The sequence below is a fragment of the Vanellus vanellus genome, assembly GCF_965231255.1.
Source record: "Vanellus vanellus genome assembly, contig: HAP1_SCAFFOLD_730, whole genome shotgun sequence".
NCBI lineage: Eukaryota > Metazoa > Chordata > Aves > Charadriiformes > Charadriidae > Vanellus > Vanellus vanellus.
The window spans coordinates 13,106-36,250 of record NW_028127632.1 but is presented as its reverse complement, the minus strand read 5'-3'; the positions used below and the strand labels follow the sequence as shown (position 1 = coordinate 36,250).

The 23,145-nt window shown below is 67.8% G+C and overlaps 4 protein-coding genes across 4 annotated transcripts; 1 reads left to right on the top strand and 3 right to left on the bottom strand.

The window, feature by feature from the left end:
• Positions 1–139: 139 nt before the first annotated feature.
• On the top strand, positions 140–6,619 carry LOC309685149 (DNA replication licensing factor MCM7-like; the record flags this gene model as incomplete). Its single annotated transcript, XM_082500958.1, has 15 exons — positions 140–170; positions 294–373; positions 864–1,028; positions 2,228–2,352; positions 2,498–2,678; positions 2,771–2,908; positions 3,339–3,488; positions 3,570–3,684; positions 3,775–3,906; positions 4,175–4,258; positions 4,347–4,740; positions 5,122–5,205; positions 5,282–5,450; positions 5,975–6,084; positions 6,274–6,619. 15 exons carry the CDS (start codon positions 140–142, stop codon positions 6,473–6,475), a joined length of 2,160 nt encoding a protein of 719 aa, XP_082357084.1. The 3' UTR covers positions 6,476–6,619.
• Positions 6,620–6,852: 233 nt separating this feature from the next.
• LOC309685152 (COP9 signalosome complex subunit 6) lies at positions 6,853–11,036 on the bottom strand. Its single transcript, XM_082500960.1, has 10 exons — positions 10,830–11,036; positions 10,256–10,381; positions 9,269–9,400; positions 8,673–8,761; positions 8,540–8,602; positions 8,385–8,432; positions 8,016–8,130; positions 7,710–7,802; positions 7,346–7,446; positions 6,853–7,100 (listed from the first exon to the last, which is right to left on the bottom strand). The coding sequence occupies exons 1-10, from the start codon at positions 10,954–10,956 to the stop codon at positions 6,960–6,962; spliced, it is 1,035 nt and encodes a 344-aa protein (XP_082357086.1). The 5' UTR covers positions 10,957–11,036; the 3' UTR covers positions 6,853–6,959.
• A 254-nt stretch (positions 11,037–11,290) lies between these two features.
• LOC309685145 (snRNA-activating protein complex subunit 2-like) lies at positions 11,291–13,669 on the bottom strand. Its single transcript, XM_082500953.1, has 5 exons — positions 13,448–13,669; positions 13,067–13,186; positions 12,910–12,978; positions 12,350–12,562; positions 11,291–11,627 (listed from the first exon to the last, which is right to left on the bottom strand). Exons 1-5 carry the CDS (start codon positions 13,649–13,651, stop codon positions 11,385–11,387), a joined length of 849 nt encoding a protein of 282 aa, XP_082357079.1. The 5' UTR covers positions 13,652–13,669; the 3' UTR covers positions 11,291–11,384.
• A 128-nt stretch (positions 13,670–13,797) lies between these two features.
• Positions 13,798–23,074, bottom strand: LOC309685144 (proline-, glutamic acid- and leucine-rich protein 1-like; the record flags this gene model as incomplete). The annotated part of the gene is made up of 17 exons (XM_082500952.1): positions 13,798–13,940; positions 14,340–15,539; positions 16,062–16,289; positions 16,646–16,701; positions 16,934–17,060; positions 17,144–17,294; positions 17,564–17,680; positions 18,402–18,490; positions 18,626–18,713; positions 18,787–18,916; positions 19,360–19,510; positions 19,986–20,045; positions 20,173–20,244; positions 20,883–21,032; positions 21,609–21,714; positions 22,458–22,522; positions 22,943–23,074. The coding sequence occupies 17 exons, from the start codon at positions 23,072–23,074 to the stop codon at positions 13,857–13,859; spliced, it is 3,006 nt and encodes a 1,001-aa protein (XP_082357078.1). The 3' UTR covers positions 13,798–13,856.
• Between the last annotated feature and the right edge of the window lie 71 nt (positions 23,075–23,145).

Below are 23,145 nucleotides of genomic sequence, written 5' to 3'. Positions count from 1 at the left end.
CCGCCGAATTGGGCGACACGGGTCACGTGGGGCCGGTTTTTCGCGCCACTTTTGGTTGCGGCGGCGGCGGTGGGAACCGCGTCGGGGCCTTGCGGGGACCCGAATCGGTAACCGGAACCGACTCAGGACTGATCCTGCCATGGCGCCGCGCGACTACGCCGCTGAGAAAGGTACGGAGGGACCCGGGGGGAGACCTTCGGGGGGGAGGGCTGCGACCGCGGTTGGGGGACCGGGACCGGGACATCGGGACCGGGACCGGGACCGGGACCGAGACCCGCCTCCGTTCCCTCCAGAGAAGGCGAAGCGGTTCCTGCAGGAATTCTACCGCGATGGCCCCGACGGCGGCAAAGAGTTCCCGTACCGGGAGCAGCTGGTGAGAGCGGGACCCTCTCCCGTGTTCCCCCCCCCGGTGCCGGTGGGATCCGTCGCCCACGCCCCCATCCCCTCCAGCCGGGTTCCCCCCCGCACCCGTGGGGTTCCCCTATCCCGTGTCACCCCCCCTCCGGTGGCTCCCACCCCCTCCCCGTACCGGCAGGGTCCCCCTCCTCTTCCCGTCTGTCCATCACCCCCCCCCACCCCGTACCGGTGGCTCCCATCCCCCCGGTCCCCGTCCCCTGTGGGTCCCCCCCGTAATGACGATGAGGCTCCCCCTCTCCTCCCTATCCCCCGTGCCCCCCCCCCATCCCCCGTGCGTCCCCCCCACCGCTGCTGGCAGGACCCCCCCATCACATCAGCCTCCCCCCTCAGTGCCACAGCAGCCAGGGGTCGCCCCCTGTCACCCACCTCCCCCGCCGGACCCCTCCCTGCCCCGTCCCCCCCAGTACCGGGGTCCCCACACTCACCGCCTCCCTCGCCCCCCCCAGACAGCGCTGGCGCACCGGGAGCGTGTGGCACTGTACGTGGCACTGGACGACGTGGCGGAGGACGACCCCGAGTTGGCCGAGGCCGCCTGCGAGAATGCCAAACGCTACGGCCGCCTCTTCGCCGACGCCATCCACGAGCTGCTGCCGCTCTACAAGGAGCGCGAGGTGGGGGGGGACACCCCCTGTGACGCACCCCCCCCACACCTCCCCCACCACGATGTCCCCGCACTGGGGTTCCTGTTGGTTACACCCTGTCCCAGGCCGTCGCTGGTTACCCTTTGCGGCAGGGGATCCCTCCGTGAGCCAGGCCCCCCCGACTCACCCCTGGACCCCCAAGTTATTTTTTTATAAAAAGAAGTGGTTTAAGTGGGGGGCGCAGTGGGTGGGCGCCCCTGCAGCGGGACCTCGGGCAAAGATCCCACCCCGTCTCTACCCCTCGCCCCAGTTTGAGCCCAGTTTCTGCTCTGGCGGGGTCTCCACGCGCCGCCTCAGCGCCCCCCCTCCGCTCCAGTCCCGCCGATTCCCTGTCACCGCAGTGGGGGGAAGGGGAGGGGCGATTTCACCCCCTTTTCCTCTGCTTTACGCTTCCGGCAGAGCGTGGGGACCCAAAAAGTCCTGAGGGGAAACACTCCCAAAACCACCCATCCCCGTGGTGTTGGCGTGGTGCTCGGAGACGGGGCGCAGTGCCGTGCCGCCCACGGGGGAAAACCATGGGGGAAACTCACCGCCGCGGCGCGAAGGCAGCGGCGAATCCTATTTGTCATTTCCGTGCGGTTATCACTGCATTCCCTTCGGTAGAATTAATCCCGTAAACCCCATTGGACCCGGAATGTGCGCATGATGCCCCAAAGTTACGTTCCGCGAGTGCCTTTTTCCTTCAAGGGAATGACTCAACCCAGATTTTTTGCTGTTATTCTTGAGGTTTTGCAGTTTTCCCATCCGTACAGATTCCGACGGGCCCACTGGTGTCCCGTTTTAACTTCCCATCCCAGCCAAAAGTCCAAGAAAAAGCCGCTAAAAATGTTTTTCAAAGCAGTCACAGCATATACAGCAATGAGGGTTTTTTCCCCAGCGTTCGGCTGTAGAAATTAAGATATTTCGTGTTTTCTTAAACCTGTAGCACCTTTCGCCTCTATATTAATGGAAATATTTTTAGGAATACGCTTAATTTCTGCTAAATAATACCCAGACTTGGTGTTTCTCTGCCCAGGTCACGTGAAGTGCGAATCAGGTGCGCTTTTTACCCGCAGAAAGTGCTCTTTGTGTTATAGAATCAGAATATTCACACCGTATCATAGCCCCAAGTAATTTATCCTAATTAAAGCTAATCTAAGCCAAACAACTTGCGTCTCTCCACCCCGCAGGTGACCCGCAAGGACGTGCTGGACGTCTACATCGAGCACCGGCTGTTGCTGGAGCAGCGTGGCCGGGAGGGGGGGAACTCCCGTAACCCCCAAAACCAGTACCCCCCTGAGCTGCTGCGGCGCTTGTGAGTGCGATGGGGACACACACCGTATCCTGCCACGTCCCCCCTGTCCCTGGGACCCCGTACCGTCCCCAAATCCCCCTTCTCCCCCCCTCCCCGTTGTCCCCAGCTAACCCTATCCCTTGATGTCCCCTCCCCGTGTCCCCAGCGAGCTGTATTTCAAGGCCCCCTCCTCCGCTAAAGCCCGCGTGGTGCGCGACGTCAGAGCCGACTGCATCGGGAAGCTGGTGACCGTCCGCGGCATTGTCACCCGTGTCACTGAGGTCAAGCCCATGATGGTGGTGGCCACCTACAGCTGCGACCAGTGCGGGGCCGAGACCTACCAGCCGGTAAAACGCAGCAGAAAGAGCCCCGGGGAGTAGGGGGAAGGGGGTTCTGGCTGTCCCCCAGCCCCCCCAGACGCCCTTGTTTCCCCCCCCAGATCCAGTCGCCCACCTTCATGCCACTGCTGATGTGCCCCAGCCGCGAGTGCCAGACCAACCGCTCGGGGGGGCGGCTCTACCTGCAGAGCCGCGGTTCCAAGTTTGTTAAGTTCCAGGAGCTGAAGATGCAGGAGCATGTGAGCTGGGGGGGGGCGGCGGACAGGACCCCCCACCCCCGGGACCTTGGGGTGTCCCCGTGAGCCCCAGCTGCAACAGGAGGGTCCTCCTCCCCATCCTTGCTCTCCCCTGGGGACACTGGCCACGTCAGGGAGGTGGCACCGCTCGCGCTGTCACCTCCCCTGGGGTGTCAGGGGTGGCGGTGGCTTCAGCATCTCGGGCTGGGGCGTTCCAAAATGGTCCCCAATCTCTCCCCTGCCCCGAGGTGGGGTGGAGGGGGACAGTCCTCCGGCCAACACCGCCCACCTCTGGGTCAGTGGTGTCACCACCGGAGGTGACACATCCATGTGGCTCTGTCCTGTCCAAGTGCTGGCGGGACAGGGACAGGGACGGAGCCCCCCCCCACCACCACCACGTTGTCCCCAACCCCCTTTTTGCGTCCCCCCGCAGACTGACCAGGTGCCAGTGGGCCACCTTCCCCGCTCCATCAGCGTGGCTGTGCACGGGGAGAACACGCGCCTGGCGCAGCCCGGGGACCACGTCAGCATCACCGGCGTCTTCCTGCCCCTGCTGAAGTCCGGATTCCGACAGATGGCCCAGGTAAGCCCTGCGGTGGCCACTGGGGACCCGCGGCCGCCCCACACCAACCCGCCCACCCACCGCCCCCTCTCCCCCACCCAGGGTTTGCTCTCCGAGACCTACCTGGAGGCCCACTGTATCGTGAAGATGAACAAGAGCGAGGAGGACGAGGCGGGCGCCGGGGAGCTGAGCGAGGAGGAACTGCGGCAGATCACAGGTGAGGCTGTTGGGGGCAGCCAGAGGGGTCGGGGGCCGCCCTGTGGCGCAGCAGGCGGCCGCCCCACGGCTTCCCTTGCTGCCGTGGCAGAGGAGGACTTCTACGACAAGCTGGCCGCCTCCATCGCCCCTGAGATCTACGGCCACGAGGACGTGAAGAAAGCGCTGCTGCTACTGCTGGTAGGCGGCGTGGACCGCAACCCCCACGGCATGAAGATTCGGGGTGAGGCTGCGCCACGGTGCTTTTTTTGGGGGGGTCCTTTGCCAGGGGTGCGTGTCCCCTCCTGGTTGTGCGGGAACATTTTAGGGGTCTGGAGGGGCTGGGATCAGGGCGTCCCGCTTCACGCAGGCAGGTTTGGGGGATGGAGTTGCGTGGAGGGAATTGGCAGCTGTGGGATTTGGGGGTGGGAGTATGGCAAAGTGGGGCAGAAGGAGAAGGCTTACACCTACCTTCCCCCCCGGACTCTAAACCCCATCATTTTACTCCCCAGGAAACATCAACATCTGCCTCATGGGTGACCCCGGTGTAGCCAAGTCGCAGCTCCTCTCCTACATCGACCGCTTGGCGCCCCGCAGTGAGTACCGGGCTCCTGTTGGGGGGCGGAGGGTGCCTGCGCCCCCCCCGTATCCCCTCCCAATCCCCCTCCCCTCTGCCCCTCCCAGGCCAGTACACGACGGGCCGGGGCTCCTCGGGCGTGGGGCTGACGGCGGCGGTGCTGCGGGACCCCCTGACGGGGGAGCTGGCGTTGGAAGGGGGAGCGTTGGTGTTGGCCGACCGGGGGGTCTGCTGCATCGACGAGTTTGACAAGATGCTGGAGGCCGACCGCACGGCCATCCACGAGGTGATGGAGCAGCAGAGCATCTCCATCGCCAAGGCGGGCGTCCTGGCCACCCTCAACGCCCGCTGCGCCATCCTGGCTGCTGCCAACCCGGCTTATGGCCGCTACAACCCCAAGCGTAGCCTGGAGCACAACATCCAGCTGCCAGCTGCCCTCCTCTCCCGCTTCGACCTCCTCTGGCTCATCCAGGACCGCCCCGACCGTGACAATGACCTGCGGTGAGCCGTGGGGCGAGGGGGGAGCAGCGGGGACGGCGGAACTTGGGGGGGGATCCTGGGGTGTGGGGTCAGGTGCTGGGAGGGGTGGGGTGAGGGCTGTGGGTCGGGGGGGTCCATGGGGCTTGTGAGGGGCTGGGCTGGAGGGAGCGTGGGAGCCCCACAGGAGCTGTGGGGCTGGGGAGCACGTGGGTCCCCCATGAGAGCTGTGGGGCTGGAGGGAGTGTGGGACCCTCATGAGAGCTGTGGGGCTGGAGGGACCACGGGGTCCCCATGAGAGCCGTGGGGCTGAAGGGGGAGTGGGACCCCCATGGGAGCCGTGGGGCGGGGCTGGAAGGTGTGGAGCACCCCCGGCCCCACTGCCAACCCCTCTGTGCCCCACAGCTTGGCCCAGCATATCACCTACGTGCACCAGCACAGCCGCCAGCCCCCCTGCTCCTTCCAGCAGCTCGACATGAAGCTCATGAGGTGAGAGAAGGCCGCGAGACCCCGCTGTCCCCACTGCCCCCGACCCCGCCGTCCCCTCACCCTGCCCGCCCCCCAGGCGCTACATCGCCATGTGCAAGCGGAAGCAGCCGGTGGTGCCAGAGGCTTTGGCTGACTACATCACGGCCGCGTACGTGGAGATGCGGAAGGAGGCCTGGGCCAGCAAGGACACCACCTACACCTCAGCCCGCACCTTGCTGGGCATCCTCCGCCTGGCCACCGCCCTGGTGAGCCCCGAGGGGGATGGGGACGTGTGGCACGTGGGACCCTCGGTGGCAGCCGGAGGGACCCGAGTGGGCAGGAGAAGATGAGCTAAAGCAGTGCCAGATGGAGCCAGACCGGACCCAGGAGGGGCGGCTTGGGCTGGGACAGTATCCCCGTCCCCCTGCGCCATGTCCCCATCACCCCCATGTCCTCCACAAGCCCCTGGGACCCCAAAGGGGCTTGTGCGGGGGGGGGGGGGGGGGGAGTGAGGCACCTCCAGGGCATGGCCATCATGGGGACGGTGTCCCCCTCCTGTCCCCTGGTGTCCTCTGTCCCTTCCTGGAGCACAGCCTTCTCCCCCTGTGCCCCACCTTGTCCCCTGGGTCTGGCTTGCAGCCCCCCCGGGACAATAGAAGCGCTTCTGGGGGGGTTCCAGCAGTCTCGGGGACAGCCCTAGGCAGGGAGGGGCACTGAGGGGTCCCCGGGTGGTGGCAGAGGGAGAGGGGGGGGGGGTGCCATGGCTGCTGAGTGCCCCCTGTGCCCGCAGGCGCGTCTGCGGCTGGTGGACGTGGTGGAGAAGGAGGATGTGAACGAAGCCATGAGGCTCATGGAGATGTCGAAGGACTCACTGCTGGGGGACAAGGGACAGCAGAGCCGGTGAGTGGGGGACACGAGGGGGGGACAATGCCACCTCCCCACGCCCCAGTTTGCCGGGGAAGGGGGTGACCTGGGAGGAGGCAGCAGTGCCAGGGTCACCCCATCCCCACGTCCCAGCGTGGCTGGGGAGGAGGTGGCATCGCCGGTGTCCTGCTGACCCCCGTATGTGTCCTGTCCCCCTGTCCCCAGGGTGCAGCGCCCGTCCGACGCAATCTTTGCAGCGGTGCGGGAGCTGGCGGGCGGCCGCCCCGCCGTCCCCTACGCCGAAGCCCTTCAGCGCTGCGTGGCCAAAGGCTTCACCCCCGCGCAGGTCCAGGCCGCGCTGCACGAGTACGAGGAGTTGGACGTGCTGCACGTCAACGCCGCGCGCACCCGCATCACCTTCGTCTGAGGGGGGGGCCCACCCAGCTCCCCCCCATGGGGCCGCAGCCCCTGTCACCCTCACAGACATGGGGACATGTCCCGTAGCCGTCACCTGCCCCAGCCCCACTCCTTACACCTTCTCGTTAAGTGCTTTTTTTAACAATAAAAAGGGTTTTCTTACTGTTTTTTGGCAGCGCCACCAACCTCTTCTCTCCTGCCCAGGGGCATTCTGCCCCGGCTGGGACCACAGGAGCCACCCACAGAGCCGCCCTGTCCCGCCAGGACTGTTATCTCCCTCTCTGGGACGGCCTTACCCGCCCCCCCCGGCCACATGACCCCCCCCCCCGAGCACCACGTTATCCCCCCGGACCACCCTGGCCCCACCTCTCCCAGGACATCAAACCGTTCACATCCCGGAGCTGATTTATTTGGGGGGAGGACGACAGCCTCGAGGGTCGTGTTGGGGGGCTCAGGGCGTGGCTGGGGGGTCCCCAGTGCCTGTGTGTCCCCTGCTAGAAGAAGAGCCCCCGCATACGGCGGCCGATGCCCTGCCGGTCGTAGAGGATGTTGAACTTGTTGACGAACTGGTTCATGGTGTTGCAGGTTTTGGTGATGGTTCCCAAGTACGCCATCAGCCCTACGTCGTTGCATTGCTGGGGAGGGGGCGGCATGGGGGGGTTACGGCGCTCCTGGGCCCCCCCAAATTCATCTACCCCCCCCCCCGGCTCCAACACCCCCCCCACAGCTGCAGCTGTGGCAGCACAGGGGCCACCAACTGCCCGTGGCCCGGGGGACACTGCTCTGCCACATCATGTGCCCCACAAGGGATAGGGGGACCTGGTGTGCCCCCCAGCAGCTCCCTGGGGACCCCCCCGAGGGACCCGGCGGCATCACTCACGTCGTAGAAGTCAGTCTTGAACTTGTCGGTGCTGAGGACGGGGAGGCAGTGGCACAGAGCGTAGGCTTCGCGCAGGATCTCGTGGTTGAACGGCACTTCACCTGTGGGGACCGTCAGCCGCAGGGACCCGGGGGACAGCGCGGACCCCTGGGGACAGCCCTGCGCCCTCGGGGACCCCCCCCGCCCTGTGGGGACAGCCCTTCTCCCTTGGGGACACCCCCAGGGTACAAACCTGCCCAGCCCCGCTCCAGGACAGCGGGGAAAGCCCAGGGGCGCTGGGGACAGCCCTGTCACCCCCTCTGGCTGCTGGGGACAGCCCTGTCACCCCCTCTGGCTGCTGGGGACAGCCCTGTCACCCACTCACCAGCCTCGGAGGCCCTCACGTACTCCAGGATGAGTTTGACGCGGCTGTGCAGCATCTTGATGGCGCTGTGCTGGGCGATGAGGTGCTCGGCCACTGCGGGGGACAAGGCCACGTGTGTGTCCCCATGTCCCCTGTCCCCCCCTGCCCTCCCCAGGCAGCTCCAGTGCCTCCGGGCAGCCCAAGACCTGTCCCCGTGACCCTTCTCCAGTGTGGTGTCCCCCTCTCCCTCCCCCGTCCCCGGGACATCCGCCTTTGTTGCGCCCTCCCGCCCCCACCCTGTCCCTGTCCCCCCTCCCCGTCCCCAACCTGTGGAGTTCTCCCCGCTGCCGGTTGCCGTCATTCGGGCCACGTGGTCCACGCCAATGCGCTCGGCCTCCTCGGTGGCCAGTGTGTATGTCAGCTCGGCAAACAGCATGGTGGCCTGGGGGGGACACGGGACACAGACCGGGGTGGTGATGGGGATGATGGGGGAGGGTCACCACAGCCCCCCCCGACCCTCCCTGCACCCCCAGAATCCCAACGGCCTCAAAAAACACACCACCGCCCCCAGCGACATCCCGTTCATGGCACCCCGGGAGCCTCCCAGACCCCCCCCCAGCCCCCACCGTGGTGCCAGGAGCCCCCCCAGCCCCGTTTTCCCTCCCCAGCCCCATTCCCCCCCCAGCACTGATGTACCTCCCCATTGATGATGTCAATGACGGATTCAAAAACGCTGACAGGCAACTGGGAAGAGGAAGAAGAGAGAGAAAAATGTATTTGGGGGGGTCCAGACCCACGCTGGGGGGTCCTGGCCCCCCCTCATATGCCGGGACCCCCACCCCCAAACTCACGTCTGTGTGCTTCGTCATGGGGTTCAATTTGAGGAAGAGGGGGCTCTCGATGATCTCACACACCTGGAGCATTTCGGGGGGGTGTTAGGATGGGGTGCACAGCCCTGCCCCCCCCCGAACCCCCCCCACTCACCTGCTTGTGGACGTGGATGTCAGAGGGGTCAGGGGGGCCCCCGGTGGTGTACCAGCCCAGGAACTCCAGTTCCTTGAACACTTGTTTGACTGGGGAGGGATGGGGGGAGCTGAGTGGGGCTGCGGGGGGTACTGGGACACCCATCACCACACCCCACCCCCAATCTGGGAGCAGTGGGGGGGGCACTGGGGGCAGCAAAGAGACCCCTTTCCCCCCCAGGCCCCGGCACCCCTCACCCCCAGGAGCCCCCCCCGAAGCCCCCACTGCACACCCCCCACCCCCCCTCCGGCAGCCCAAAGGCCCCCAGGACCACCCCACCCCCCCCAGAGCAGCCAAGGAAAACCCCAGGACCCCCTCAGCCTCCACAGGACCCCCCCTGGGGTAGCTCAGGACCCCCCAGCCAGCCCAGGACCCCTCAGGGCAGCCATGGACACCCCCCCCCACCTCCACCACCCCCCCCAGAGCACCCCAAAACCCTTTTACCCGCCCAGGGCAACCCAGGACCCCTCAAGGCAACCCAGGGCCCACCTAGGACACCCTGGGGCTGCTCAGGACCCCCCCCAGACAGCCCAGGACCCCCCCAGCCCCCCCCTCACACTGCTCCTCTTTGGTGTAGTAGTACTCCTTATCGATGAGGACGTGTCCGTCCACCACGTGCGAGAGCAGCTCGAAGGAATTCATCACCTCGATGTTACGGCCCTCCTGGCGCCCGATGAGGGCCCCGATCACTGCCGGGGGGGGCAAAGGGGGGGGTGCAAGGGGGCGGGGCGGGGGGGGGGGTGGATGTCACCAACCACCCCAACACAGCACCGTGACGGATTCAGCTTTGTGCTGGGCGGGGGGAGGCAAAACCAGCCCCAGCAGCCAACTGGGTGTTGTGGGGGGCACAGGGGGGCTGGGGGGTACTCTGAGGGGGGCTATGGAAGGCTCCTGGGGGGTGGGAGTCGGGGTATGGACCCCAAAAGGGCCATGGGGGGCCCATGGGGCTGTGGGGAGCCCTGGGGGGCTGTGGAAGGCTCCTGGGGGGTGGGAGTCGGGGTATGGACCCCAAAAGGGCCATGGGGGGCCCATGGGGCTGTGGGGAGCCCTGGGGGGCTGTGGAAGGCTCCTGGGGGGTGGGAGTCGGGGTATGGACCCCAAAAGGGCCATGGGGGGGCCCATGGGGGACACCGGGGGGGACTGTGGGGTACTCTGAGGGGGGGCTTGGGGAGCCCTGGGGGGCTGTGGAAGGCTCCTGGGGGGGTGGGAGTCGGGGTATGGACCCCAAAAGGGCCATGGGGGGCCCATGGGGCTGTGGGGAGCCCTGGGGGACTGTGGAAGGCTCCTGGGGGGGTGGGAGACGGGGTATGGACCCCAAAAGGGCCATGGGGGGCCCATGGGGCTGTGGAGAGCCCTGGGGGGCTGTGGAAGGCTCCTGGGGGGGTGGGAGTCGGGGTATGGACCCCAAAAGGGCCATGGGGGGCCCATGGGGCTGTGGAGAGCCCTGGGGGGCTGTGGAAGGCTCCTGGGGGGGTGGGAGTCGGGGTATGGACCCCAAAAGGGCCATGGGGGGCCCATGGGGCTGTGGGGGACCCCGGGGTTACCTTGTCCGGGTCGCCCCTCCTGCGAGCGCATGCGGATCCAGTGGTCGGAGATGTTGAGGATGACGAGGGGGTGTAGGGCCACCGAGACGCTGCCCGTCACCCCCCCGGCCATGACCGAGGGGGCGGCTGTGGGGGGGGGGAGGGGGGGACGGTGAGCGGGCTGCCAGAGGGAGGCGGGGCGTGCGGCGGGGCGGGGCCCGGGAGAGAGTGGGCGGGGCCATGGGGAACAGGGGCGGAGCAGTGGGCTGAGGAGTGGTCACGGGCCATGGGCGGGTCCCCAGGGGTTGGGGCGGGGCAAAGGCCCGGGGGCGGGTCTCCGGGTTTGTGGGCGGGGCAAAGCCCAAGGGGCGGCCCCCCGGGACTGGGCCAGGGTAAAGCCTCGGGGGCGGGTGCTCAGGGTTTGTGGGCGGGGCCAAGACCCGGGAGCGGATCCCCGGGACTTGGGGGCGGAGCAAAGGCCCGGGGGCGGGGTCAGGCGGAAGGCTGCGGGGTCCGGGGCAGCGACCGGCCGGTCGGGGCGGTCCCGCGGCGGTCGCGCCGGTGCCGTGTACCGGGGCGACCCCGCGGGCGGTACCTGCCGCGTCCACCTCCATCCCGCCGGCCCCGTTGGTTCCCGTCGCGGAGGAAGAGGCGCCGGCCGCCGCCGCCATCTTGGCTCGGCCAGTCCCTGCGCGGCCGCCGTACGCCGCGGCTCCGCGCATGCGCGGGATGGGTGGCGCGTGCGCTGTGGCAGAGCGCAGCGGCGCATGCGCACGGGGCGGAGCTCCGAGCACAGTACCGCCCCCCAGACCCATCCCAGTGATTCCCCAGTCCCTCCCAGTTCCATCCCAGTGGCTTCCAGTCCATCCCAGCCCCTGCCCAGTGCCTCCCATCCCATCCCATTGACTCCCAGTCCACCCCAGTGCCTCACGGGGGTGATGGGGAGGCCCAGGGGACAGGGGGAGCTCCTCGCTGCAACCCCAGAAACTACAATCCCCCCCCCCCCCCTTTATTCCACTGTCCGAATGACTCCAAAAACGCCCAATTTGGGGCAAATCACAGATTTTATTCACCAGCCCCACAGTGAGGGGGGTGAGGAGGAAGGGGTTACTCCCCGGGGGGGTGTCAGTCCCCGGGGGGGGGTCCCGGCTCATCCTGAGGGTCCCGTTCGGGCCAGGAGCCGCAGCGGGACCAGGAAGAGGTTGAGGGGACAGAGGCCGACCCCTCTCCAGCCGTCAGAAGGGACTGTGCTGGGGGCCGTGGCGGGGGGGTGGGGGGCCGTCAGGGCACTGTAGGACCCCCGGAAGTGGCTGTCGAGGGCAGTGCGGTCGAGGGCACCCAGCTCCTGGGGGAGGGAGCCCAGCAGGGCCAGCAGCACTGCCGCCTCTGAGGGGGGGACACAGCGTCAGGGACCCCCCATCTGCCCCATGCCATTCCGGGGGGGGTCCCAGACCCACAACGGGGGGGACAGCACTGATACCATCCCCAGCTGGGACCCCCCAGTTTGGGACTGACCCCCCCACCCCGGGTAGGACAACTCCTCCCAGTGACGGATAGACACCACCCCAAAGTTTGGGACCCCCCCCCCCCCAACTTTGGGACTGACACCTCCAGTTTGGGACAGACCTCTCCCAGTGAGGAACTGACACAACACCACACCCCCCAGACCCTCCCTGCTCTCCCCCCACATCCCCCTCCCCACACCACCCCATTGTGGGGACTGAGGCAAAAGAAGGGTTAAGTTTGGTAGAACTGATAGGGAGGAATGAGCAGCTGCAGCACTGTTGTGGCAGAGGATGAAGTTGTGAAGCTCCTCCCTCGATAAGGAGGTGCTGCTCACAGGGAAGAGAGATTCCCTTCTTGGTGGGAACAAGATTTTTAGAGTATGCCATGGTGTAAAGTAGAAAATTACCGGCCCTGGTAGAAAAGTATATAAAGAGCACACTTGCTTAATAAAGCTGATTTCGATCCTGCATATCGGAGTCCGTGCCTTTTCAATCAGCACACCCCCTGACACCTAAACCAGAGAGGGGAGCCACCAGACACCCCCCCCAACTGGGGAGCCCCAGATTCCCCCCCTCCCGCCAGCCCTCACCATCAGGGCCCCCCACTCACCGGCAGGGGGGGCGCAGGGCCCCTCCCGCCCCGGCAGAGCCTCCCCAGGTACTCGTAGACCCTCTGGAAATCCACGGTGAAGCCCCCAGCGGGGTCGGGGGGCTGCAGTGGGGTGGCGGGATCCCCTGGTGCCTCCTCACCCCGACGGGGGGGCGCGGTGGGGGGGACAGAGCGGAGGAGGGTCAGTGGCTCTGTGGCCGCCACCGTGAGGACCTGGAGGTGACAACGGGGGGGTGGTGATGTACCCTGAGAGGTGCCGTTGGGGGAGGCGGCTCCCTCTTCTGTCTCCCCCCCTGCCCAAAACCTACCCCCCGGAATCTCTTGAGCCACCCCTGGACAGTTCATGCCAATATCGTCATTTTCAAATCTCTAATTGAGCCGCTGATTAATTATTTTGCCAATTCCTCGTAAATTGGTTTTTGCTGCTGAAATCCCACCCTCTGCTCCACCTGCAACCATCACCACGCTCTCTGCCGGCAAATCCATCCTGACCACTCCCGATAACCCTCCCCCCAGACACCCACCGCCGTCGCGACAAAACTGCCGAGAATCCCCCTCACCTGGGAGAACGCGGCCGCCGTCGCCTCCTCCAGCCCCTCCGCCAGCGTCTGGGCCAACTCCAGCCACACCTGGAAGGTGAAGGGGGGAGGGTGACACCGGCTCCCGGCCACCAGCCCCCCCGCCCCTGCCCCTCGCAGGGACACCCCCCCCCCGCACCTCGATGGGGGCCGGGAGGTGGTCGCGGCGGCGGCGCTGCTGCTCCAGGCAGTGGCGGTACTGGGTGCGGACGGCCTCCCGCGCCGCCCGGCCCCGCAGTCGTGCCAGGAACGCCAGGATCTGCGGGAGAGCGTGGGGGGTTAGGGGCTGCCGGGGGGAATAGGGGTTGAGCCCCCCCCAGGGGATCCAGGCGTCCGGGGACCCCCATGTCCCTCCCCAGCGACCGAGGCATCCCAGGACCCCCAATATCAATGCCCAGGGACCCCCATGTCGCCCCCCCGCAAGCGCCTGGGGACCCCCATGTCGGCTTCCCCCAGCGACCCAGGCGTCCGTGGACACCCCGTGTCCCCCCGTAGACACGCCCTTCCCCGGCGCCCCCACCTCGGCCTCGCTCCGCCGGGGCAGACGCTCCCGCAGCGGCCGCAGGTCGGGGCGGCCCAGGTGGGCCTGAGCTCTCAGCGCCGCCAGCAGCGCCCGCTTCTCCCGCCCCGACCAGGCCGCTCCCGCCCGCCCCGGCTCCTCCGCCGCCTCCGGCACCGTCACGAACCGCGCCGGGGCCAAGCGGGGCCGTGGCGGCGGCTTCATCGCGGCGACAGACCACCACCGCGGCGGCGCCCGGAAATGGCGTCACTCGCGGCGCGACGAGGCACGCTGGGAGCCGCGGGGCACGCTGGGAGCTGTAGTTCAACACTCCCGGAGCGCCATTAAAACACACAGAGGCGGATGGGGGTGGGGGGTGGTTTATTCCATGTCTCGTTGTTGGGGGGGGTCCGGAGGGTCCTGGGGGGGGTCAGGGGGCGGTTTCGGGGGCCTTGTCGTCGTCTGGGGGACAGTCGATGAAGTCCGCCAGCATGGTGGCCGTCTCGTCCATCTCCTGCAGGGGGGGACGGGGGGTGTCATGGGGGTGCTGGGGGGGCCTAACTGCCCCCAGACTGCCTCCCACCTCCTTAAACTGCCCCTTCTTACCCCAAACTGCCCCATCTTACCCCCAAATTGCCCCCCACAGCACATCAAAAGGGCCCCCTGGGGCGGATAAGCCCCAAACCCATAAGCCCATACTGCCCCATCCCACCCCAAAACCCCCCCATCTTACCCCATACTGCCCCCGCCACCCTAAAACTGCCCCCTCTTATCCCAAACTGCCCCAAACACCCCTAAATTGCCCCACCTTACCCCATACTGCCCCCAGCACCCAAAACCTACCCCATCTTACCCCAAAACTGCCCCCTGTTGTCCTCAAACTGCCCCGCCCCCCCCACTTGCTTCCCTGTACCTCCTCCTTGTCCAGGGGGGGCAGTGGCTCCTCCTGCAGCTGGGGGGGGGCGGGGGGGGGGCTGCCGGCCCCCTCCGGGGGGTTGGGGTCGGGTGGGGGGTGGGCAGCATCCAGGGCTGGGGGGGGCACCTCGGGGGGCTCCAGGAGGGGGGGTGGAGGCTCGGGGATGCCCAGGGGGGGCTCCCCCTCTTCCTCCCCCCCCTCCTGGGGGGCTTTGGTCCCCTCTTCCTCCTCTTCTTCCTCCTCTTCCCCCCCCTCGGCAGGGGGGGGCGGGTGGCCTTCCTGCACCTCCATCACCAGTGCACCGGTGGTCCCCGGGGGTGGGGGGGGCTCCTCGGGTAGGGGCTGCCCCCCCTCAGCGGCCCCTTCCTCCTCCTCTTCCTCCTCCTCTTCCTCCTCGGAGAGACCTTCCTCCTCCTCGTACTCCTCTTCATCCTCCTCGTACTCCTCCTCGCCCAACTCCTCCTCCTCGTCGAACTCTTCCTCCTCCTCCTCCTCCTCTTCCTCCTCCTCGAAGAACTCTTCCTCCCCGAACTCCTCTTCCTCTTCCTCTTCCTCTTCCTCCTCTTCCTCCTCCTCTTCCTCGCTGCTGTTGATGTTGATCACGGCTGGATCGGGCTCCCCGGGGATCCCCGTCGGCTCCGGGGGGGCGGCCGGTGGGAGGACGGGGGGCAGCGGCGGCGGGGGGGGCGGCGGAGGTGGCGGCGGGGGCCCCGGTTCTTCGGGAGGAGCTAAGGGGGGCGAAGGGGGGGGGGGGGGAGGCCCCCCACTTTTCGGGGCAGGGGGCGAAGGGGGAGGCCCCCGCTTGGGGACGATGACCACGCTGTCATCCGAGTCGCTCTCCAGAGAGATCTCCACATCTGAGGGCTCCTCTTTGTCGTAGTGCACGAAAACAGGGCGCCGGGGGCGACCCCCCCCCGGGACCCCCTCCTCTTCCCCCCCCCCAGGGGCGGCGGGGGGCTGCCCGGGGGGGGCTTCCCCGGGGGGCTCCTCCGCCAGCGGCGGTAGACGGGGGGGCCCCAAGGGGTTGGCGGGGGCGGCTCGGGGAGCCCCTGGGAAAGCTGGGGGAGGCAAGGGGCGGAAAGGGGGTGCGGGGGGGTCCGGGGGGGGGGCCGGGACGGCGGTGGGGTGCAGGGGGGGCACCCAGGGTCGGGCCAGAGCGTTGGCCACCACCAGAGCTTCAGTGCAGACGGAGGAGACCTGGGGGGGGTGTGGAAGGGGGTTATTGGGGTGCCGGGGCGGGTCCCATGGGACATAGGGGGTCTTTGGGGGTCCCTGGGGGGGTGGAGGAGCGCTCAGGTCCCAGATCCCTGAGGGGGGGTGGGGCTGTGTGCTGAGGGGGGGCGCTGAGGGGACCCACTGTAGAACAGAGAGCTTTTAGGGGTACTCAGGGGGGTCGTGGATGTGAAATGGAGAGGCAGGGGGTAATAAGGGGTCCCGGGGGGGCTAAATGAGTCCCAGGGTGGGTGAGGGGCTCCTCGGGGGGGAAGTGACCCCTGTGGGGTTCAGCTAAGGGCTGGGGGGGGGCAGCTGTGAAATGGAGGGGTCCAAGAGGGTGAGGGAGTCCCGAGGGAGTCCGAGGTCCGGAATGGGGGGTTTGGGGAGGGTCAGGGGCCCCTGGGGGTCACGTTTCTGGGGGGGGGGGGCCTGGGGAGGGTCGGGGGGTCGCGGGGATCCCAGCTGTGGGACGGGAGGGGTTCTGGGGGGTTGTCCCCGTCTCACCTGGAGGGCCGGGTCGCGCTGGCCCTGGCCGAAGGCTCGCAGGGCGCAGTGCAGGGGGGGGGCCCCAGCGGGGGCGGGGGCCAGCACCAGGGCCAGCAGGAGCTGGTAGAGAGCGGCCCGGCACGGAGGGCTGGCGTAGGGGGTGCCAGGGGGGCCGGCGGCGGCGGCTGGGGGGGCCTCGGTCTGTGGCAGCCGCAGCAGCAGCGGCACCACCAGTTCCTGCAGCCGCTGGGGAGAGAACGCGGGGGTGTCACAGGGGGGAAACGCAGACCCCCCAAACCCCGTAGGGAGCCACAGCGTGTGTCCCCAAGCCCCGTAAGCCCCCCCTCACCTGCCCCCCCAAATCACAGCCCCGTGATCCCCCCTCACCCACCCCAACCCCACAACATGCCCCCCCCAGATCCCATTCCCAACACCGCTCACCCCGAGACCCACCACCGCCTTCACCCAGCACTTGCCCCCCCAACCCTGGAGACCCTCCAAAAACCACCCCAGCCCCACACCTGCCCCCAACCCCCCCCAGCGCGCTCCCCCTCAGCCCCACGGAGACCCCACCCCCACCCCCACTGCCGTCACCCCCTTACCCGGTGCGTCTCCTCCTTGATGAGCGGCCCCCCCGTCAGGATGGCACGCCGCAGCGCTGGGGGAGGGACACGGGGGTCAGTAATGGGGCGATCGGGGCGGGGGGGCCTTCCCCCTTCTACCCCCACCAAACACCAATGGGGGTCTTGCGGAGCCCCAATGGGGCGATTGAGGGGGGGCTTCCCTTTCCCCCGACCCCCCCACCAGCAACAGTGGGTCGCAATAGGGCGAGGGAGAGGTGCAGCCCCCCAGTGTGCTCCTGTGGGGGGTCCCAGCACCCCCCCCCGTACCTCGCAGCGCAGCGCGGCACACGTCGCTGTTGGCTGCCGGCTCCAGCTTGCGGTGCAGGGGAGGGGCGTCCCCCCCGTCCCCCAGTTTGGGCCGTTTCGGGGCGCTGGGTTTGGGCTCTGCTTTCAGCTGCAGGAAGAGAGAGAGAAAAGGGGGTACGGGGGGTCTGGGGGGTGGGGAAGGGGTGTCGGGCACGGGGGGGGAGCTCTCACCTTGATGCCCTCGGCCGGGGGGGTGATGTCGCTGAGGAGGTGGGCCAGCAGCACCTCGCTCGGGGCGCCGGGGCCCTGCAGCACCCCCGAGGCGGCCCCCGCCACCTCCACCCACAGCTCCAGCACCTGGTACAGGCGGGTGCGCACCGCGCTGGGGGGGCAGAAAGGGGGTGTCGGGGGGGCGCGGGGACCGCCCCACCCCGCAGGGACCCCCGTACACCACCCCTGGGGACCCCCCCACACTCTCCTGACCCCCCGCAGGGACCCCCAACCTCCCCACGCACCTCCCCAGGGACCCCCCCACACCCTCCCCGTGCCCCCCCACTGCTCTGGGACATGAAGGACAGACGCAGGGACCGCCCCAAGTCCCAGCAGGGACCCCCGGGGCGCCCCCTGCCCCAGGGAATGCCCCCCCAGTACCTGAAGGGCTTCTCCTGCCCCGGCAGCACTGCCTCCCGTGCCCCGCTCCAGGCACTCAGCACCTGCGGGAAGAGGCGGCCCAGGACGCTGCCCCAGCGCACCAGGCGCGCCCCACACCTGCGGGGGGGTCAGGGCGGCGCCACGGACCCCCCCACTGCACCCCACGTCCCCCCAGCGCAACCCTTCCCTCCCAGCACAGCCCCGCTGTCCCCAGTGTCCCCCAAGCACCCCCAGCTCCCTCCCAGTGACCCCAGTCCCCCCAAAACCCCCACCTCCCTCCCAGTTTGCCCCACTTTCTTCTCAATACAATTCCAATGTTTCCAGTACACCCCAAAAAACCCAGTTCTCTCCCAGTTTACACCCATTTCCTCCCAATACACCACTAATGTCCCTAGCTCCCCCCCAGTGCCTCCAGTACCCCCAAAACCCCCAGCTCCCTCCCAGTTCCCTTTTTTTTTTCCCTAATATACCTCCACTGCCTCTACTATCCCTCAAAACTCCCAATTGTCTCCCAGTTCACACCAGTTTTCTCTTAACGCAAACCCAGTGTCCCCAGTTCCCTGGCCCCACACAACTCCAGTGCCTCCAGTACACCCAGAGTTCCCCAGTTCCCTCCCCATTCATACTGGTTCCCTCCTAAACCACCTCCAGTGTCTCCAGTCCCCCCAGAAGCCCCCAGTTCCCTCCCAATTCGCCCCCTGCACAGCCTTAAGTGTCCCCAGTACCCTCAAACTCCCCCAGTTCCCTTCCAGCACAACCCCAGTACCCCCAGTCACCCCCCCCCAGTCACCCCCCCCGTCACCCCCCCCAGTCACCCCCAGTGCCCCCCCAGACTCACGCCAGGATGAGGGCGGACAGCACCTCCAGCATCTCCAGGTGCACTGAGGGCAGCAGCAGCATCTTCAGGGGACCGTCCCCAAACCAGTTCTGGGGAGACAGGGCAGGGTCGAGATCCCCTCTGCACCCCCAAATGTGCCCCCCCAGACCCCCAAGGACGCAGCCGGGGGCTCAGCTGCCCCAGTGGGGGGGTCGGGGACTGTTCCCCCCCCCCCCAGCACTCACAATGTTCTTGCTGGTGATGTTCAGGGCACGGCAGACGAGGTCCAAAATATCCTGGACGGGGACAGTGACAGGGGCCACAAAGTCTTTGCTGCCGAGTAAAAATGGGGGGTCAGGGGACACAGCTGGGGGGCTGGCAGAAATCTGGGGGGGCGGGTCGGTACCTGAGCAGGAGCTGGAGCACTCGGGCCAGCCCCGAGAAGCGGTTGTGCAGGGTGAGGACGAAGCCGGTGTCCCCGTCCTGGGGGGGCGGCAGCAGCAGCTCCACCCCCGGCCCCTCGTAGGGTAGTGGGTCTGGGGGGGAGAGGGAGGCAGCGTTAGTGCCCAGGCACCCCCGGGAGACACCCAGGCCTCCAGAGACCCCCCCAAAACACCCCTCAGGCCTCCTCTGACCCCATCGGTATCCCCCAAACGAGCCCCGAGAGTCTCTCTGTGCCCCAGAGCCCCCCAAACCTCCTCTGAGGGTCCCTCTGTGACCCCAACCCCCCCCCGAGGATTCCTCTGTGCCCCCCCAGCCCCTCAAACCCCCCTCAGGGTGCCTCTGTGCCCCCAGAGCCCCCCAACACACACCCGAGAGCCTCTCCGTGCCCCAGAGCCCTTCACAGCCACCCCAAGGGTCCCCGCGTGCACCCGCAGCCCCTCAAAACCACCTTTGAGGGTATCTCCAGCCCCCCGAGGGTCTCTCCACCCCCCATGCCTCCCCCTGGGGTCCCACGGGTGCGGCGTCCCCCACCCACCACTCTCGCTGCCCTCGAAGAGTGCCCCAAGCAGCCCGTGCAGGGTAGCCAGCAGCCCCTGCACCTCCTGGTTCCAGCACTCCGTGTGCCGCAGTCCCTGCGAAAAACCCCGGCCCAGCGCTGGCAGCAGCGCGTAGCACTCGCAGGCCAGCTTGGGGGGGGCAGACAGCCATCAGGACCCCTGCCATCCCCACCCCAGGGCCCCCCAGGGCTGCCCCAGACCCCTTGAGAACTACCCCAGGTCCCCACAGTCCCTCCGAGGAATGTTCCCGCACCACAGGGACCCCCAGAGCCCCTCCTAGGGCTGCCCTGCTCCCCCCCAACAGGTGTCCCAGCCCCCCCAGGGCCATCCCAGCCCCCCCCCAGGCCCCCCAAGACTCTTCTGGCTTCTCTATGCCCCCCCCATCCTCCTCAGGACCCTCTCAAGGTGCCCCTACCTTTCCTAAGTCTCCCCCCAAACATTCTCATACCCTCTCCTGGGGGTTCCAACTGCCCTCCACAGTCCCCAGGACATACCCTGCACCCCCCCAGAGCTCCCTCAACCGCCCCCCACAACAGCCCCACACCTTCAACCTGCCATGAACATTTTCGGGACACTTCCCCCCTCCCCGGGCTCCCCCTTTTACCTGCTGTAGCTGCGGGGACTCAGAGTCGATGCGGGAGAGGAAATACGCCGCCAATTTTCCCTGCGGGGGACAAGGTGTGACAAGGGGGGGACACACAAAAAGAATGAGCCCCACCGCCACCGCCATGGCCTCCTGCAGCGGGGGCACGGCACAGTTCACCCCCCAGATCCCCAGGGAGAACGCTCACCCGCATGGAGCCACAGGCGCGGGGGTAGAAGGTCATGCAGGACTTGATGCCCTCCAGCGTGGAGACCTCACACTGCCAGGGAGGGGTCAGTGGGGCAGGCACAGACCCCCCTGTGCCACCCCCCGAGTCCCCTGTGTCCCCCCGAGCCCCCCCAAACTCCTTGAACCCCCCCCAAACCCTTGTGTCACCACTGCCCCCCCACAACCATCTACATGCCCCCCAACCCCCCGCGTGTGCCCCCCAGCCTCCTGTGTCACCTCCGAGCCCCCCCATCTGCCACTGGAGCCCCCCCATGCCTGTGACCCCTGACTGTGCCCCCTGCGACACCCCCAGAGGACGCTGTTCTCCTTTAGCCCCTCTATGACCCTCTCCAGCCCCCGATGCACTGCCTAAGACTCCCAAGTGCCCCCTCAGAACCCCAGCCCCTCTATGACACTCCTCAGCCCCCCATAAGCCCCCCCAAGAGCCCCCCTCAGCCCCTCTGTAACTCTCCCAAGACCCCCATGAGCCCCCTGGACCCCCTGTGACACCCCCAGCCCCTCTGTAACCCTCTTCTGTCCCCCACAGCCCCACTGGACCCCCTGTGACCCACCCAGCCCCTGCATGACCCTCCCCAGCCTGCCCAAGCACCCCCGGACCCCCTCCCAGCCCTTAAGGGATCGTCCCCAGCCACCCTGCATGTCCCCCCTGCCCCCCCCCAGCGCCCTCACCTCGGGTTTGAGGGCCAGCAGGGAGGTGAGCAGCCCCGGGATGTGGTTGGTGCCAATGTCCCGCGCCAGCTCGGGCAGTTGGGAGGAGAAGAGCAGGAGGTCATGGAGCACGGCCACCCCCAGTGCCATGGTGGGGGCCGGGTCCTGCGACTGAAGGTGGGGGGATAGGGACAGGGGAGGTCAGCATGGCCCCTCTTCGCCACGGCCACCTGCACAGCCCCCAACGCCCTCCCAGTGCGCCCAGTCACCCCCCGCCCCCACCCTGCTCCAGCCCAGGCTGTGCTGCCCCCCAGGTCCCCCCCTCAGGGAACCCCCCGGTCCCTTAGGACCCCCCAAGGACATACCTAGACCCCCCTCAGCCCTCTGGGACCCTCCATAGGGACCCTCACAATTCACCCCCCACCCCCAGTCCCCCCAGCTGCCGGAGGTGCTGCAGCCTCCACAGCCACCCCAGGCAATGCTGCCCCCACCCCCTGGAGTGCCCTTGGGGACCCCCCAGCCCTCTGCAGAACCCCCCCCCAGCCTCCCCAGAACCCCAAAGGTGCTCTACAGCCCCACGGGGACGCCCCCAGCCCCTTGGAGACTCCCTCAGCCCCATAGAGACCCTCCCCAGGGACCTCCCCGGCCCCCTGGGGCGCCCCTGGGGCCACCCCAGCCCCCGGCAGATCCCCCCGGCCTCCCCCGGATCCCAGAGGTGCTCTCCAGCCCCATGGGACCCCCCCGGACCTGGAGGAGGTGCTGCAGCCCCCGCAGCCAGCCCAGGCAGTGCTGCTGGAAGGGCTCCGTGGGGCTCTCGCTCACCAGCAGCGACAGCAGGCACAGCCCCTCGAACCTGCAACGCCATTGGCCGCCGCAATCAGGGCCCGCCCTCTGCGCCCAGCCCCGCTCGCCACACCCCAGGGAGGATCTCACTCCTGATTGGCTGCTGCGCCACCAAATCCCACCCACTCCTCGTGTCAGGGAGCCAATGGGAGGGGGAGCAGTAAGGGCGTGGTGCACTCACAAGGCCTCATTAGCTGCCTGCCTGCATGGCCCCACCCACCCGGGTAGGCAGTCCCTGTTCATTGGCTGGTGTCCCAGCTAGTCCCGCCCACCACATATCAGAGAAGCCAATACAAGCCAAAAGACTGTGGGTGTGGCATAGGGAAAAGACTGATTGACTGATCTGCTCGGCCAATAGGAGAGAACCGCCCAGGGGCACGGCACTGAAGTAGCTGAGGATTGGCAGTGTACCCTCATCCTTAACAAAACCACCAATAAGAAATGGGATCATGTGGGTGTGGCATATGCAGCCCCTCCTCCCTCTGATTGGCTACCTACCCATGCAGCCCTGCTGCGCCAAAGACAAAACCTCTTTTGATTGGTTTATGCTTCCCCCACAGCCAATGGCAACACGGCTCCAATTTGGAAGCATGTTGCCATTGGTTAATGTGCAAGCCCCGCCCCCTGCACAGGCTAGCATGTTCTCATTGGCTCACCCCTCACTTTTTGCCCCACCCCCAGAACAACAGCCAATGAGGAACAAGGTAGTCAAGGCACCGTGCATCCCAATTGGCTGGAGCAGTCGTCACTCACCGGGTCTTCATGGAGCCAAGGCGGGCACTGGTGACACCGACGAGGCCGCCAATGGCCTGGGCGCTCTGGGGTCACGGGGTCAGGGTCATGAGGGGGTCAGGGGTCACGAGGGGTCCCCAGGGGTCATGGGGGGGGGTGAGGAGTCACCAAGGACAGGGTACGGTGGGGATTAGGGGTCATGTGGGGGAGGGGTCAGGGGTCACACAAGGTCCCGGGGTCACACGGGGGTGGAAGTCACATGGGACAGGTTAGTGGGGGTCAGGGGTCAGATGAGGGGGGTCAGAGGTCACATGGGGCCTAACGGGAGGGAGGGAGGGCGAGGCCGGGGGGGTAGCCAGAGGATGAGACCATGTGAAGGGGGCGGGGCCTGGGAAAGGGGGCGGGGTCCGGGAAAGGGGGCGGGGCCTGGGAAAAGGGGTCCCGTTCCCGGTGCCGGGGGTTGGGGGATGTCCCGGTCCCGCCACCTCCCCCCTCGTTTTCCGCACCTGCGTGCCCGCGCTGTCCCGCAGCCCCCGCACCAGCCCCGGGAGCGCGCGCCGGGACGGCGGGAGCGCGCTCAGTGCCTCCAGCAGCGGCGCGGCGGGAGCGCGCGCCGTCGCCACCGCCGCCGCCGCCATCTTGCCCCCCCCCCCGCGCACGTCTCCACCGCGCGACGCCGGCGCAGCCGTGTGACGTCACGCCGGATGAA

Bases quoted from the DNA above. Each gene is read 5' to 3' on its own strand.
- LOC309685145 (XM_082500953.1), bottom strand. From the start codon at position 13,651: ATGAAGCCGCCGCCACGGCCCCGCTTGGCCCCGGCGCGGTTCGTGACG. The intron at 12,979-13,066 runs GTGCGGGGGGGG...TTCACCTTCCAG, and splicing joins ACCTCCCGGCCCCCATCGAG to GTGTGGCTGGAGTTGGCCCA. The intron at 12,563-12,909 runs GTGAGGGGGATT...TGTCACCTCCAG, and splicing joins CGGCGGCCGCGTTCTCCCAG to GTCCTCACGGTGGCGGCCAC.
- LOC309685152 (XM_082500960.1), bottom strand. From the start codon at position 10,956: ATGCGCGGAGCCGCGGCGTACGGCGGCCGCGCAGGGACTGGCCGAGCC. The intron at 8,603-8,672 runs GTGAGTGGGGGG...GAAATGCTCCAG, and splicing joins ACATCCACGTCCACAAGCAG to GTGTGTGAGATCATCGAGAG. The intron at 7,803-8,015 runs GTTGGGGACGGG...TGTCCCCCGCAG, and splicing joins CAGCGGGGAGAACTCCACAG to TGGCCGAGCACCTCATCGCC.